General features: G+C 46.5%; 1 protein-coding gene across 1 annotated transcript; it reads left to right on the plus strand.

Moving 5' to 3' along the window:
* Window positions 1-11,204: 11,204 nt before the first annotated feature.
* Window positions 11,205-15,870, plus strand: FOXE1 (forkhead box E1). Its single transcript, XM_083594250.1, has 2 exons — window positions 11,205-15,589; window positions 15,672-15,870. The coding sequence occupies exon 1, from the start codon at window positions 11,979-11,981 to the stop codon at window positions 13,080-13,082; it is 1,104 nt and encodes a 367-aa protein (XP_083450376.1). The 5' UTR covers window positions 11,205-11,978; the 3' UTR covers window positions 13,083-15,589; window positions 15,672-15,870.
* The last annotated feature ends 1,463 nt before the right edge of the window (window positions 15,871-17,333 follow it).

Genomic DNA, 17,333 nt, shown 5'->3' on the forward strand with positions numbered 1-17,333 from the left:
AGTGATGTATGGAAGTGAGAGCTGGACCATAAAGAAGGCTGATCGCCGAAGAATTGATGCTTTTGAATTATGGTGCTGGAGGAGACTCTTGAGAGTCCCATGGACTGCAAGAAGACCAAACCTCTCCATTCTTAAGGAAATCAGCCCTGAGTGCTCACTGGAAGGACAGATCCTGAAGCTGAGGCTCCAATACTTTGGCCACCTCATGAGAAGAGAAGACTCCCTGGAAAAGACCCTGATGTTGGGAAAGATTGAGGGCACAAGGAGAAGGGCACGATAGAGGACGAGATGGTTGGACAGTGTTCTCGAAGCTACAAACATGAGTTTGACCAAACTGGCAGTAGAAGACAGAAGTGCCTGGCGTGCTCTGGTCCATGGGGTCACGAAGAATCAGACGTGACTAAACGACTAAACAACAACAATTCTGCCCTGTGCCCTCGTGTTCACAGTAGTATTTGTGTCGCTTTCAGCCAAATTTTTGCACAAAGGTGTCTCAAGGCAACTCAGCACCTTGTCGATGGAACTGAAAATCACCTCGTCAATGGAACTGAAAATATTACCGTCAAACATTCAAGAACAGATCTGAGGCATGACTAACCAGGACATTCTCCATTGAGACTTTGCAGTTAGCTGCTTCTGCGCCCTTGGCCAAATGTAGGCTTGGAGCTATCAGGAGTTCTCAATTGCTTACCAACTGCAAATTCTGGCATAAGTGTGCATGTGAGGAAATTGAGCTGACAGTGTTGACCCAGATTAGATTTCCAAGTCCTTATTTGTCATCAGACCCGAACTACATAGCAAGCTTTGTGTGCTCAGCATTTCTTCAGTCCAAGTTCAGCACATGCTGGCACTTCCCCTGCCCCATAAAATCTCCCCTTCTCTTTCTTTCATCAACCTGGTTATTGTTCAACACCTTTGTTAAGTCAACAGGCTTGATGCAGATGAGCCATAGCTAAAAGCATTTGGCTGGGGAGTTCTTTTTCAAAGCTCTAATCCCACCCACCCACCCAATTCAGTTTGACAAGAGAAAAGACAAGATGTTTATAATGCCCCATAACTGATCCTGAGCCTAGCTAGTGATTCTGTGCCCCCACACTGAACCTCCAAGCCCCAATGTCTCAGGTCACTAGCATCGCGTGTGGAAAATTTTATTTACTGTAAATGGCATTTGAGACCTCTCAAACTTTATTGTATTAACAACCCACTGTCTCCAGAGTGTTGGAGAGGGTGCAATGGTCTGGGCAACTGCAGGCACATGTGGTGGGATTGTGTTCTCGAAATTAGTTTCTAATGAAGTTTCAGAAAGAGTCTGTCCCAATGCTCTGATCCCACTGGCTGAATACTCTTGGAGGGAGGAGTGATGTAAATGAGATGAAAATGTCTTCTTCTTCTTTGGCGATCACTCTTAGCCGACTAAGATTGTCTTCCATAAACACGGTTTTAACAATGAGTCCGTAAGTGACTGTGGAGGCCAATTCTGGAACCACACGTCCTTCCACAGTGGGGACTTCGGTTTCTGGGCAGGAGTTGATCACGGTGTGGATTTGCCAAGCGTGCCTTCCTCTTAGCACATTTCTCCCTTGCGTCCGGAGTTCAAGTGTCTTCTAAGCCCATGACACCTTTGGTAAAGGCTGTTCCCCAACTGCAGCACTTGCAGGCTAGTGTTTCCCAATTGTTGGTGTTTATACTACATTTTTTTCTCCTTTAGGAACACATTTGTAAGATAAATCCATTTAGAGATGAAAGATTCTAGAGCAGGGGTAGGCAACCTAAGGCTCGTGGGCCGGATGCGGCCCAATCACCTTCTAAATCCGGCCCATGGACGGTCCAGGAATCAGCGTTTTTTTACATGAGTAGAATGTGTCCTTTTATTTAAAATGCATCTCTGGGTTATTTGTAGGGCCTGCCTGGTGTTTTTACATGAGTAGAATGTGTCCTTTTATTTAAAATGCACCTCTGGGTTATTTGTGGGGCCTGCCTGGTGTTTTTACATGAGTAGAATGTGTGCTTTTATTTAAAATGCATCTCTGGGTTCTTTGTGGGGCATAGGAATTCGTTCATATTTTTTTTCAAAATATAATCCGGCATGGTCTGAGGGACGGTGGACCGGCCCACGGCTGAAAAAGGTTACTGACCCCTGTTCTAGAGAGCATAATTTAGGTCCCAGAGCCAGCCATCTGTGGGACAGCATCAACCGTGCATGCTGTAAACAAGATTCCAACTGAAATTAAGCATTTGAGGTTAATGCGGATTCAAATCCAGGTTAAATGTCTTAATTATTTGATGGGTATTAGATCTTTTTGGTTTGGCATCTTAAATTAGAATTCAAATGTTTCTTGATGAGGAGACAAGTAAGGCTAGGAGGCTACAACAGGATCTAGCAAGGGATCTTCAACTGGTTTTCTGTAGATCGTCAAGTGTGTCTGATCCACCCACAACTGTTCAAAAGCAGGAAATAAAATAATTTAATTATCGCCCCCGCTTAGAGTACACTGATGATAAAATGAAGAAAGCCAAGCAAGAACAGACTGTCAGCGCATGGTCTGGGGCTCAGTTCAGTTCTGCTACTGAAAATAAATTCTGAACCTCAGAATGTGCTCAGAGGCACCCTTGCCCTTTAATTCTAACCATTCTGTATTTTGCACGGGGCTATGGTTGGTAGATCTTTGGGTTCTCGTTTTTAGAAAACCAAAGTAGGTCTGACACGATTGAAATCTGTGGAGAACACTAACAAAGAGGGGTGGGGGACAGGATTATACGAATATTTTGCTTCCCAAAGTCAAGGCTGCAAGCACCGCTTTGAAATAAATGTTTGTTGTTGCCGCTGTTTTAAAAAGCAAACACGAAGCGCCCACTCATCGTGGCTAAAGGGGATTTAAATAACTGTATATTTGTCTATATTTAACGAGCAACGTGTCCAGCTCCGCAAGTCATACGCAATGCAACCATCTTAATGATAAATATGGCTCACGCACGCCTAAAACTTAATTCCTCCTCCTCCCCGCGCCTTGCAAAAAACCAACAACTTTCCATTTGATCCGATCTCCGCTTCAGTTCCAGTCAGAAATCAGTGGAAAAGTGAACTTAGGTCCTTAGGACACTTCTGGAGAGACGTGCATTCTTATCCGATTCCTGTTTACTCCAAAGCAAGTCCCACAAGCAGCTTACTCCAGAGTAAGTAGGCACAGGATTGATCACTCAGAAATACAGATGTGAACTCAATACTGTACCCCTAAGGGGCCTTTCGCTCTCTTCCATCTAATGAATGGGACTGCAAAGTTATTGCCCAGCGAGCTTGTTGATTAGTTTCAGTGAGTTGTTACTATTAATATTATTATTTATTAAATTTGTATACCGCCCTTCCTCCGAAGATCACAGGGCGGTTCACAACGTGAAAATACAAAATAAGAACACAGACTACACAATAAAACAAAAAACGAACTAGGAACAACCGTTGAAAAAGCTGGCCAATAAACCCCACAATCAAATATTTCCCAGCCCGATCCTATCTCTGTTTACTCAGAAGTAACTGCCTATGAGTTTAATTAGGCTTTATCGTGAGTAAATGAACAAATTGCAGTTATATACAACTAAGAGTAGACCTATCAAAGAGTAGGCCCAAATTAGTCTGTCTATTAATATCAGTGGAGCTACTCTGATGAGGCCTAAAGCTGGATAAAATCCCTAAGATATTTTTTAAAAAACAAACATACAAACCCAGAAGTCAACAATGTCCACAGCATGATTTATAGTTTGCTGATCCTTGATCTTAAACACACATCTTTGAAAATTAGATTCAGCACAACACGGCCAGGATTTACTGCTTTTGTCTACCCACCCCGACATAAACAATGTATTATTTAAAGGAACATGTAACGGAATAAAAACCGGTAACGCAATACACGACGTTAATAGTAGCGGAACTAAACATAACAATACGTTTTTACGCACCAACCACAAGAATAAGGCACCTTACAACTGAATAGAATTCAGTAAGATTTGCTTCTAAGTAGGGGGCTAGGATTGCGCCTTAAGGCTGCATTCCTGTGCACACCCCATTTGAGTAAGGTGGGACTTACTTCCAAGTAAAGGTGGGTGAGATCTGCCCTCACTTGGCACAGAAGGAACCCCATCAGAAATCGAGCGATTTCATTTGGAGGAGTCTTTTTCAGCAATCCAAACAAATGCCTTGCGTCGTTTAATGTTGTACAATCCAGGAATCAATCGCCCAAACTTTACACAAAACGGGGTGGGAGCGGGGGAGACCTACGGTTATTGCTTCCAAATAAAAGTACTTAAAAATAGGGTGGTCATATTTTTATTTTAAAGAAGAAGCATTTTAAAAACCACTTACGGCACCCTGACTTTTTGTCCAAATAAGTCCCATTGCAATCAATAGCGCGTCCTTCCCGTTGCAAAGAGGTTTGGTCTTCTGAGCTACACGGCCCAAGCTCGGGGGGTTTAAAGGACTTGATAAATCTGCTCTGGCTGCCGCAAGTCCTGTGCAGGTGGATGTTTGTGAGCGTACAAATGCAAAAAAGGCTTCCCATCGTTGCAATAAGAAGTGCCGCGCGATTACAATGATAAAAGGACGATTATGCACCGTAAGCCTCAATATATGCAGCCATTTCGAAAGCAAAAAGTGATTGAAGGGGAAAAGCAGCAAAGGATGTATTTTATTAACGAAACTATTTGTGGGGGGACTCGGAAGCTTTTCGGGACGAGAGATTTGCTGTTCAGTCAGCTCTGGAGAACAGACGAAGAAGCGCCCCTAACGCGTTCGGAAAGCTTGTTTTTGCGCGCCTTAGAAACGGAGCGCATTTCGCCCGTCTGTTTCTGGGAAACTGGGGAGCAAACGAACGAAAACCACGAATTTCGTTTACAAGCTTTCTTTTTCATCTCAAAGTGACTTGAGTGTATTTCAGTAAAAAAAAAACCACAAAGAAACAGAAAAAACCGACCCCAAACGTTTTTCCCGACACCCCGCGACTGCAATGCACAGCACTGTGAACTTGCGCTCTCTGAAGGAACCCTCTCCAACAGGAAAAAACAAAAACTTCGTGGATATTTTATTTTAGTTATAATATTCAGTCTGCCATCCCCATGAAGTGCATCGCTACGAAAGGTTGTTCCCCACCCCGGTTTATTCCTAGCGCCCCAATTAAAAAAAAAATAAAATTGAAGAAAGTGTATTTCTTACAGTGAAGTCGATGGGAAGGATTTTATTATCTTTAGCGCATTTGGAGACAGGGAGGGATTTAAAAACCTGCAAAATAGCATGATGTGCTTGCAAAATAATATGGTGAGAATTGCATTTAATTCTCCTCAGTGTGTTGGCAGGGGGGTGTAAATTGCAAAATAATGTATTTGCAAAATATTCTGCAGAATAATATTTGCTAACTTAATTTCCAAATAGCTTATTTGGGGCTCCCTGAGCAAACTAGGTAAATCATAACCTCAACTCTAAAGGGGTTTATCAACAGAGCTGCGTCCCTGGACTTGGAAACGCAGGGTTAAAGGAGAGCGTCCTCGCGAGGTTTGTTCAGAGCAAACTGGTTAGAATAGAGAGACGTTCCTGAAACAGAAAGTAACCAAGTATATTCGTGCGACTTACCTTTGAAAACAAAACTGGTTTTTAAACTCATTTTTAAAGAGATGTATGTACAGCACCGCTTAAAAGGCAAATTCGTAAAATGGTCTGGGTGGGAGAGAAAAATCTATTTAATCTAGTCGTTAAGACTTGCCTCTTATTTAGATGGCTCTAGCCACCCATTTCGGCATCATCTCTTGAATTGCCTTCTGCAACAGCGGTCCTATATCCTTTTGTGTTTTTCCCCATATGTAGCAGATCTATCCAAATTCTAGTTTCTACTGGACATTTCTATTCAACCTCTTAGCGGATTAAGTTATAGTTATAAAGGTTTGCGCAACGGAATAACATTGGATTCATATAATTATTCCTAATTTCTTACTGGCCATTAGGAAATAGGTGAGATTTGCCCTTCTAAATCTGACCAAAGGGGCACGAGGCCAGCATTCTCTCAGGCTGAGATCCTGCGCACATCCCCCTGGAACTAAGGCCCTGTTGAATGAGGCGAGGCTTTACTTCGTAGCAAAGACGTGCCAGATGGGTATGACTGCAATCTTATGCACTAGGAACAAGTCCCATTGAAATAAATATTACTTTTGGTTGTGTGTTTTTTTCATTTCTTTTTATTGAATTTCACTTAGATAGCCAAAAGAGAAAACAAATCAACAATTTCAAAAGAGATATCCAAACATAACATAAAAATAACATCAGTTTCCGTTACAGTTCTTTGTCTTCACACTTAAATCTTTATATCTTTAAATATTTAAATCTTTCCTCTACACACCTATTGACCTCCATCCCTCCCGATTTCGGGCTTCTTAATAAAAATACTTTCTTTTTCCTGCAGCTGATCATTGTTAATGGTTTACACATCGTAAGATCTATATCAAACCTGCTATAGTTTTTAAGTTTCTATAATTCCCTTCAATGTATACCATAAATTTATTCCAGTCACTAATAAACTTTGTATTTTTTTGGTTTCTGATTTTTTGTGTCATTTTTGCTAATTCAACAAATTCAAATAATATTCAAATATTACTTTTGAATAAGCACTGATAGGATCAGGCGACACAAGCAGCCCTTGGGAAGCTTACAAGCAGTTCTTAAGAGAGGCAGCCACTCCCTGTTGCTTGTCTTCTGCATGGTATTCAGAGAGGTATACTTTATCTGAACATGGAAGGTCCATTTATGCACCGATCCTATCCATACTTTCAAGGGACTAAGCAGCACTGAGGTCAATGTGACCTACTTCTGAATAAATATGCATACAGGTTTGCATTGTCAAAAGTCACCTGTATGCTTCAGGATGTCTCCAACCTTATATTCAATTATGGTTCCTTGATTCTCATTTTCACTTGTTTTAATTGAGCCAAACACAAAGTCAGGCATCCCATTGGAGCAAACGCAGCTCAAGAGAGCCCTTTTCGGGGGGGGGGGAGCGCTCTCTCTAGCAATGGCTTATTGATCATTCCATGGTCCACATCTGTGACAGTAACTTTTCAATGTAATCACAACCCACTTACATCTACACAAGGGTAAAGTCAGTTGGTTTGATCCTGCTGAAATCAGTGTATGGAGCTCAGTAGTATGGATGCTGGTTTGTGGTTCTGAGGTGTTGGTTTTGGTGAGGGGTGGTTTTATTGTAGCTAATTATTCACTTGGACTGCACAAAGAAAATAGAACATAAATATTTAAAATAAAATAAAAATAAAAGTCCCAGAAATTTCAATGGGAGAGATTCAAGCAGATGGTTACTTCTCTTCACAAAACAGAAAATGTGTAGGATGCAACATAGCCGTTTGATGAGGAACTGTTTCCTTTTCTGTGCTGCAGAGTTCATCAACCTTGGAGATGTGAGCTAAGAATAGAATGAAAGGGCTCCCTGAGCAAGTGCAGAACCCACTAAGGAAAGAGTGCCTATACTCTTCAATGGCTGTGGCGGGTGTGTGAGCCTTCAAGATTAGACCGCAGTGTTTCCAAATGAATATTGGTTCAACTTCACTCCAACAACACTTTTTCTAAAAATTAAGCACCATTTCAATTCCTCATCAAAATGGTTTTTTTTTGAGGGGGGGAATCCATAATTGGATAAGATTACAGTGGAATTCTGTACAGCCTATGCAAAAGCGAGCCCCATTGAGTTTAATGGGACTTCAAAAGGTAAAGGGACCCCTGACCATTAGGTCCAGTCGTGGCCGACTCTGGGGTTGCGGCGCTCATCTCGCTTTATTGGCCGAGGGAGCCGGCGTACAGCTTCCGGGTCCTGTGGCCAGCATGACTAAGCCGCTTCTGGTGAACCAGAGCAGCGTACGGAAATGTCGTTTACCTTCCTGCCAGAGCGGTACCTATTTATCTACTTGCACTTTGACGTGCTTTCAAACTGCTAGGTTGGGAGGAGCTGGGACCGAGCAACGGGAGCTCACCCCGTCGCGGGGATTCGAACTGCCGTCCTTCTGATTGGCAAGTCCTAGGCTCTGTGATTTAACCCACAGCGCCACCCGCGTCCCATTAATGGGACTTACTCCCTTGTAAATGAGTATGGAATGCCACCTTAGTATTTATACAGCATTTTTAGAATGTTCAATGAACTTTACGTTCCTTAACTAAGCAATCCTTCTTAATAACCTTGTAAGGTAGGCCAGGGACATTTCTGGCTCTTGGCTCCTCCCCTTGGGCGTCACACTACTTTAGCTCTCTTGACCACCTTGTTCACTTTGACCGAGAACATATTTTACTCGGCCAGCATCCTAACCTGCAGAGGAGATACACTTATCCAGATTCTAGCCAAATTAGATCCTAGATACTCAATGGATGCAAAAGTCTAAAGAAACTGTTGCCCTTTTAAGCAAGCAGAGCCACTGAATGAAAAGGATTCATTCCAAGACATAAACACCTCATTTCAGACACTCGTGCCGTTACCATTTCTGCCCGAGTTTATATAGCATGTTGTTTCATGGCTGTGGTTGTACGTGGCCGTGGTGGCGGCTGATTGATGTTTCATGGGCATATTGTATTGCTGTTATTTCTGCAAGGTGCTTTGGGTGCTACGGCTGGGAAGCAGCATAAACATTAGCACAATAAATAAATACATAAGCGAGCAAGGGCTCTGCTGGGTCAGATCAGCTCATTTCTAACAGTGGCTGGCTAGGGACCTCTCTGCATCCCACAAGCAAAAACAGCACGAAGGTGGTGTCAACACCCCGCAACCCACCCCGTTTGACACCCCTGCCCCACCAGCAATGGTTTAAGGTAGCCATCCTGGCTGTTAGCCTGTTGACACGTCTCTTCTGTGCGAATTTCCCCGTCCCCTTTTAAAACCACCTTAACAGGAAGCATCACCACCAAAAGTCAACTCTGCCCACAAGAGAAGTGCAGCTCGTACTCTCTTTTTGTCTGTTCACTGGGTCACAACCCTTCTCCAACACACACAATTCGAGTGCTGTGTGAGAGAAAATATTCCATAACCTCTCTCCACAGCATGGATGATTTTGCAAAGTGAAATCTATGGGCTACTTTTAAAATGAGGCTGCATTTTAAATTGCATTTTGACCTGTATTTTAAATTGTGTGGTTTTTTTCCTATTATATTTTTACTGTAATTTTACTGGTGTTAGCTGCCCTGAGCCCGGCTCTGGCCGGGGAGGGCAGGGTATAAATAAATTATTATTATTATTATTATTATTATTATTATTATTATTATTATTCACCCACCCCTTTTATTTAAACTCAAACTAATCATCTACATTTCAAGGAAAGGCTCCAGAGATTTCAACGAATCTTCACCCAGCTTCACTAGACATTAGCTTCCCTAAATGGCTAGGAGTCCTCCGTTGACTGACCGGGATTTGACGGGCTCCCATTAACCAGCATTCTCAAAGTGGGGGGGGGGGCGCAGAGGTGAGAAATACTTGCTTACTTCCCTCTACCATGCTTTCTCTCCTGGAGGGAAAAAGAGGAGGAATAGCTATTGCAAGCTGATTGCGAGCGCTCCCCCACCTCTTTGGTCCTCGGCAATTGCAGCTGTATATGCAAAGCGGTCCACTGCCATTGTCAAAAGACCTGGTGAATTAATGGGGATACAGCCGAGCAGTTGTTGTTGTTTAGTCGTTTAGTCGTGTCCGACTCTTTGTGACCCCATGGACCAGAGCATGCCAGGCCCTCCTGTCTTCCACTGCCTCCCGCAGTTTAGTCAGACTCATGTTTGTAGCTTCGAAGACACTATCCAACCATCTCATCCTCTGTCGTCCCCTTCTCCTTGTGCCCTCCATCTTTCCCAACATCAGGGTCTTTTCCAGGGAGTCTTCTCTTCTCATGAGGTGGCCAAAGTATTGGAGCCTCAGCTTCACGATCTGTCCTTCCAGTGAGAAATACTGCCGAGCAGTACAATACTACTATACATGTCTGTTCAAAAGTACCTCCCATTGAGTAGGATGAGGCTTATTCCCAGGTAAAGGATTGCAGCCAAATACTGCAATGCTAACCCCACAATTCGGGGCCTCTGATCCAGCCACCTCAAGCAAACCCCCCCCCCCCAATAAAGCCCCACTGATTTTTGGCAGTCGCAAGAAAGAAAAATGAAAGTTCACACAGTGAACGCTGTGATGGGGATGCATCCTGCCCCTTTGCTGGTCATCAGTTCAATTATTTGACCAGCAGAGAAGATCCCATAACCCCTCCCCCGCAGCTGATCTGCAGGGATCCCTTGAGGAGAGGTGTGTGTATACAAGTCTGCCTGCATGAGAGAGCCTGGGGGAGGCACACCTGCCACTAACAGCGGCCCCTGGATGGTTGGCCGAAGGTGCATGTGGTCCTGGAGCCCAAAAATGTCAACCCCCCTCCCCTGCAATGAGATGAAAGTCCCATTGAACAAAGGCAGACTTACTTCAAAGTAAATGCACGTGAGGATCAACCCGCTCGCCTCTCTTTCCTGAGAGTGCTGATGCACAGGAGCCCTCCAAACTGCGAACAGCCATTGCAGGATTCCTACCCGCTAGAGGGAATGAAATTCTTAACTGGTAGGCGTACACATTATTCCTTCGACGCACATTCTTTGCCCTAGAAGAATTCTGGGCGCTGCAGTTTCCCCCTGGACTCAGAGAGTTACAACCCCCAGCAACCAGTAGCAAATTACAGGGCTCAGAATTCTTCGAGGGCAAAGAATGTGCCTCGACTTTTGCTTTAAACGTATAGCATCCGTGTAGTCTTACAAAAGTGTAACAGTGCTCAAGCGTGGTGAAACGCAGCGGGCGAATTAGGATTTCCTGTTAAATGAGCAAAAGAAGGCAAACCCGGGTTTGCTGCCGGCCGCGGGATTTGCTGTCGAGCAAAGGCCCAGATGGCCAAATTCCAAGGCACCGACCCCGCCACGAGAACAGGGCCGCCGCGCCCCCCGGGCAGTGCGCAAAGCCCTTCGCCTTGCGCGCCGTCGGGCCGCCTTCCCTTGTGTCCCTTGGGCGCCTCCCGGCTGCGTTCCTTCTGCCGAGGCGGGGAAAGACCTGGCATCCGGGCTTGGCTCCGCACCTCCCCGCGGATGACACCTCCCGGCTCCTGCCCTGGGCCAGGCCCCTCCCTCGGCCACCCCTCTCGGCAAAGCCCCGTCGGTCTGCGGCGCCCCCGGCATTCTCAAGAGAGGCTGCTCGGGCAAGCTGCGTCTCCGCCCGTCCCTTTAAGGCACAGCAGCTACAAGGGAGTGCCGGCTGCCCAGGTGCGCAGCGAGCGGCAGGAGGAGGAGGCACAAAAGCGCATCTTCCCGGCCGGGAGTCACCCTCTGCTTGGGGGGGGGGGGCTGGGAGGGAAAAGGCGCTTGCATCTCTCCGGGGGAGGGAGCATTAAGTGAAACCCGAAAGCGCACCCCGTCGGCTGCTCAGGAGGACACTCGACGCGCACCAGCTCCGGGGCAGCCCAGTCTTCTGCGCGGCTGTCTCCTCTCCGGCGCCCAAGTCCCACTCTGCCCGAACTTGGGTGGCTCTCTGGGCGGTGGGGCCCCGATCCCAGTCTCCCGACTGCCGGCGCCGCGTTGTTTCAAGGCAGCGCCGCTCGGTTCCAACCGCACGTCCAAGGCAAGCTCTGATCACCGACGCCACCCGCGGTAACAGCGGCCCGCTCCGTTCCAAGGGCGCCAGGCGCCGCCGATCCAACCTACCCAAAGCCACCTCTCCACGGATCGCTCTCCAGCCTTGCCCGCGAGTTTCCCGGCGTCGGCACCCGCGCCCTTCGGACTCCAAAGCCGCCTGGACCCCTGATTGCCCGCAGCCACCGAGGGAGCCTTGGAGACCCTCCATCGGAAGGCAGCCGCGAGCAGCGAGACTGGCGCGTCCGCATCGCCAAGGTTGCCCGTCGCTTCCTTGGGACCTGCTGCCCCGCCGTCGGTGGCTGGGCCAGAGCCTGGGATGACAGCCGAGAGCCCCCAGTCGTCGACGTGCGCAGCAGGCCAGGCCGACTCCGAAGGCGGCTCGGCGTCCAGGCTCGCCGCTCTCGTTAAGGTGGAGCCGTCGGCGCACGGGGAGGCTTTGGAGCCGGAGCCGTCGGAAGAAGAAGCGGCGGCGGCGGCGGCAGGGGGAGAAGGCCCGCGTCCCGGCGGCCGTCGCAGGAAGCGCCCGGTGCAGCGCGGCAAGCCCCCGTACAGCTACATCGCGCTCATCGCCATGGCTATCGCGCACGCCCCGGAGAGGCGCCTGACTCTGGGCGGCATCTACCGCTTCATCACCGAGCGCTTCCCCTTCTACCGCGACGGGCCGCGCAAGTGGCAGAACAGCATCCGCCACAACCTGACGCTCAACGACTGCTTCGTCAAGGTGCCCCGCGAGCCCGGGCGGCCGGGCAAAGGCAGCTACTGGGCGCTCGACCCGCACGCCCGGGACATGTTCGAGAGCGGCAGCTTCTTGCGGCGCAGGAAGCGCTTCAAGCGCAGCGACTTGTCCACCTACCCGGCCTACATGCACGAGGCGCAGGCCCAGCCCGTCGGGCCGGCCCTCAACGCGCCCTACGCGGCCCCCGCCGCCCTCTGCTACCCGTCGCAGTCGCCCCTCTTCAGCCTGGGCCCGCTCATGGCGCAGCCCAGCCCGGAGTTGGCCCACCAGCAGCACAGCCCCGACGTCACCCCTTCCCCTGCCAACGCCTGCTCCTTCGCCGGCACCGCCGCCTACCCCAGCCAGGGCTGCGCAGCGGGGCCTGGCCTGCACAGGCCCCACAATGCCATGCCTTACTCCTACCCGCTCCCCAGCACCCAGCAGCTGCAGGTGAACCAAGGCACCTACTCCCAGAGTGGCGGCAGTGGCGGCAGCCACCTGTTTGGGGCCTCTGCCCGCCTAGGGATGCCCACCTCGCCCACCCTGGGGAACGACGCTATGGATTTCTATGGCAGGATGTCTCCCAGCTCCTACGGTTCTTTGGCTCATGGCTACAACGCCGGCGGGCAGCTTGGTAGTCCGGGTGCCTACCTGCGCCATGCGGCCTATTCCAGCAACATGGAGAGGTTTGTTTCTGCCATCTGAATCCGAGAAGGGACTTGGTTTGGCGGAAGGCAGTGGGGCAGCGGGTGAGATCTGCGGCTGTGCCCGCTTGTTGGTGGTCTGCCTTATCATACCCTAATGCTTCATTGCCGTGAGCGCGTTACTTTGCGCTGTGGGGTGGGCTGTTGTGGCATGCATCTGCCCAGTGTGACAGCACCCAGTGAGTAAAGGGCCTCAGAGGATCCGGACAATGGAGAGAGACGTGGTCCGCAGTTCTTGGCTGCCAGAAAGACATAGGATCTGTGAACCTTATGCACTATAGGATAGGAAGCTAGTGATATTGGTGGGGTCTGTGTTGTGTTTATCGAGAAGGCAGAGGGAAACCTTTGTAGGCAAGACTGTGAAGTGTGAAAATACAACTTCTTCAAGCCAAAGGAAATGTAAAATATTTGGGTTTCCCCCACCTCTGGGCTTTCCTCTTCCTGCTTGCTTTTGTGGGCTCCTTAGATTTCCAAAATTAAACGCTGCAGCAGTAATTTCAGCCAATCTCACTTTCCAGTCTTTTGGTTTAGCCGGATTACTAGGAAATTATGAAAAGCTACTAGGTGTGTGCTTCATATTCTCAATTCCAGGTTTTCAGTGACTCACAAGCACATTTGGACAAATAAATACACAGTCAATGAATCATACTTCCTTTTGGGTACTTAAGGCAAATGCTCTGTATAGTTCTCTATATAGTTTTCTTGTGGTTTTAGGAATGCAGTAAATAACTTTCCCCACAAATGTTGTCAGACAGTTGTTCTGACTGCCACTGATAACTTTTAGTTGGGTGAAATTTAGTTAGGCAGGCAAGGGAAACCTCAGTGCACTAATTGTTCAGTGACTCCCTTTAGCCTCGAGTCAGATTTCTTCTGTTTTTCAGGGTTTAGAAATCTGTAATTAACATCCTGTATAGTTAGATGGGAACATGTTTGTTAATTGCTTAAAGATTAGATGTAGGAAAGCTTCCAATCCACTCCCATGTATTCTTCATTCCAGGAAACAAACGCCGTAAAACAAGACAGCTCTTTCCCCATATCCAACATACTTATGGTAGTTTTTCTCTCCTTCCAACTGGGGTTGTTACTTTCTATAAATGCTTAGTCCAAGTCCAGTGTACTCATGTTTTTATAACCTCTCTCTTTGTAATACAAAAACCAAAGGGTTTATTGGAAAAGGCACCCTGCAGTCTGCAACCTGTTTGCAACCTGGCTTTACCTTTAATATTGAAAATGCAGTGGAAGGGTATACAGTTGCCACCCTCTCACCTGTTTCTTCATTTGGCGAAGAGATGAGTCTAAAAATCACTGAAGGAGTGGGATGGGCAGTGCAGGAACTCCTCAGTCGGCCACCGCATCATTAATGCTAAAGGTAAAGTCGAGTTCTAGAGGTAAATGATCTGACAATCCTAGCTCAAACATGTGCTAACATTATGATTAGAACTGGTGTGGTCATGGATTTAGTGAGCTGAGCACTTTTCAGATACCAGACAAGGACAGATCCACACATGGAGGTCAATAATACTAACAGGGTTCCATGCACTGTACCATTTCATATATTGGGTACAGAAATATATGAGTGCTCTCATGTATGTGTGTGTGTGTGAGAGAGAGAGAGAGTGAGACAGACAGAGAGAGAGAGAGAGAGAGAGAGAGAGAGAGTTGTATGTTAAAGACAAGAGTTTCAACTAACTTATTTTTCTGCACATAGAGAGTTCTTTACACAGGGAACATTGAAACTTAAAATCCACACGCACACATACACCTGCAGCTTGAAGTGGTAGAATCCTGAGAATTCTGGACCGTGGTTCGCATGCAAAGAGTATTTCTCCTTAAGGGCAAAGGAACTGCCTTGCTGGATCAGTGGAAGGACCATAATTCAATAGTAGAGCAGAGGCTTTGCATAAAGATGGTCCCAGGTTTGATCCTTGGTATTCCCAGGCAGGGGACACCGCTCTGAAGCCCTGGAGTAGGACTCCCATTCTACTTAAACAGTACTAAGGCAGGTGGACCGATTGTCTTCACAGCAGCTGCCTGTGTTTCTATATAGAAAGAGCCACTTGGGTTTGTTGTTATACTGTAGAATATACTTACAGAATATGAAAGGGCCTTGGTAGGAGAGCATCTACGTTGCATGTAAAGCATTCCAAGTTCAATCTCCAGTATGAGAAAGAAACCCTGGAGAGCCATAGCCAATGTAGACAATTCTGAGCTAGAGGGATCTCTTCCCTGATAAGGCAGCTTCTTAGGTTACACATGTTTCCATATCAGACCAAGAACCATTCTTAAAACAGTGACGAGCTCAAAACCTCTGGGTTTTGTCAAGCAGGGCACGATAAGAGTGAAGGCCTTCTTTCATTCCTGGCACCTGCTGTTCAGAGGTATACGACCAGCCAACATGACTACTTCAATTATGGTGGTAAATAACCATTTGCAAGCTAGTCCTCAGGGTATGTGTTTCATCAACAATCCTTTTCAAAAGCTAGTGACCACTGCCAGCTCTTATGCAACGTGAGTGCCCACCATAAGTTAATTATTGTGCTGTGTGAAGAAGTGCTTTTTTTGGTCTGGCTTGATCCTACTGGCCATTCAGATTCATTGGGTTCTAGTGTTTCAGTGGGGAATTTTTTTTTTGGATGTTATTATATAACCACTGATTATTTTTTTGTCCGTGTGTATAGTGAAGAATGGGTTGCGGTTCCAGATTTCTACTGTGTACCAAAATTCTGAAAACCTTTGTGCCAAAATGCTAGCAGATTCTTTGATATGAATAAATAACATGCATTGGGCAATTTTGCATATTCTTACAATTTTTACATGCTCTTGGCTATGTGATATGTCTGGGTTTCGTTTAATGAATGTTTGGAATTTCTGTTTTGCTTCTTTTTTTTTGTCATGGACCTAAGGAAGGGGGGGGCATACAAAAGAGCCGCAGAACAAAGGAGGAAGAATTGGATGTTCTAACTGAAGAAACTCTAGCTCCGAATAGTGGAACCTTCCCTTCAAGTCCTCTTAAGTTTTTGAGCTTTCTGTCAAAAAACAAGCAAAACCACTCTACACGTTCTGTCCCTAACCATAAAGCACATAATCAAGCCTTTTGTTTTATTTTCGAAAAAGGAAAGCTCATTGGTGGAATCTATAAACATATAAAAACTCTGTGAAAATGCTTTTTAAAAAAACGTTTGGAACAATTCATTGAATTTTGCATAGCTAACTGTCACCATCTAGTGTCACATTTGTATATTGCACTTCACAACACATTTAAAATGTTTTATTTGTAGCTGTATAACTTTGAGTCCTTTGAATCACTAGAGATCCAATCATTTACAGTGCAGCAAATTATTTTTCTAGTTCTCTTCCAAGATGATTTATCAGAATTCTAGGTGATCTTTGAACCAGGCTTGAACAGAGTGCCGTCTACATTCTACTGAAGTCAGTGGCAGAACTTGCTGGCATTGTGTTCTGGGTTGCATGCACAAAAGTGACAGATCATGGTGGATTGTCTCATTTCCTTTCCACAAATCCAAAACGTTTTGTGACTGGGTGCTTCACAATTCTTCCCCTCCTTTTCTTGCTTTTCCAAGCCACCATTGTGTAGGCTGCTTGCAGCAGAAGCACATTTAATCCTTGTAGTAAGGACTCTCAAGAGGTTGCAAACTTCTGGACGCAGCAATAGGAGCACCGGGAGGGCCTTTTATCTGTTTACAGGCAACATACAGGGTTGGCCAACTTCTACAAACCACTTCATTCTCTAGGGTGGGCAGACTTCAGGTTTCCAGGACCTCCCTTTTGCTTTTTATTAGAACCCCGAGAAACTATAAAGCCTGGTGCAAAAGACATACATTTAGAATGAATTCTGAGTGCGGGAAATTGTTTTGAGTTGCAGAACGGAACTGAGCTCACAGTCCTTCCAGAAAAAAAATAAATCTCTTCTTGCTTACTCCTGCCCCACTCTCACACACTGCATTCTTTATTTCGAAAGCATAATTTCAAGAAAATGGGAGTTGTATTCTTATTGCTATTGTTAAACCATTGGGAGTCAGAAATCCTTACTCACCTTCTGCAAGTTATCAGGGGCTTGTGGATACGGGAACAAAATGTAGGTCCCAGCCCAGTGTTGCCCGGGACCTTTCCCACTTTAAATGTGGGATCCACATTTTGCTCCGGTGTGGAGAAAGTCCCACTAGATCTAGCAGATCTACCTTCTCTCCATTACTCATCTTCAACCAAGGCAAGGGAAGGGAATCTTTCTCAG

The sequence above is a fragment of the Podarcis filfolensis genome (genome assembly GCF_964270895.1).
Source record: "Podarcis filfolensis genome assembly, chromosome: 17".
In the NCBI taxonomy this organism is placed as follows: Eukaryota; Metazoa; Chordata; class Lepidosauria; order Squamata; family Lacertidae; genus Podarcis; species Podarcis filfolensis.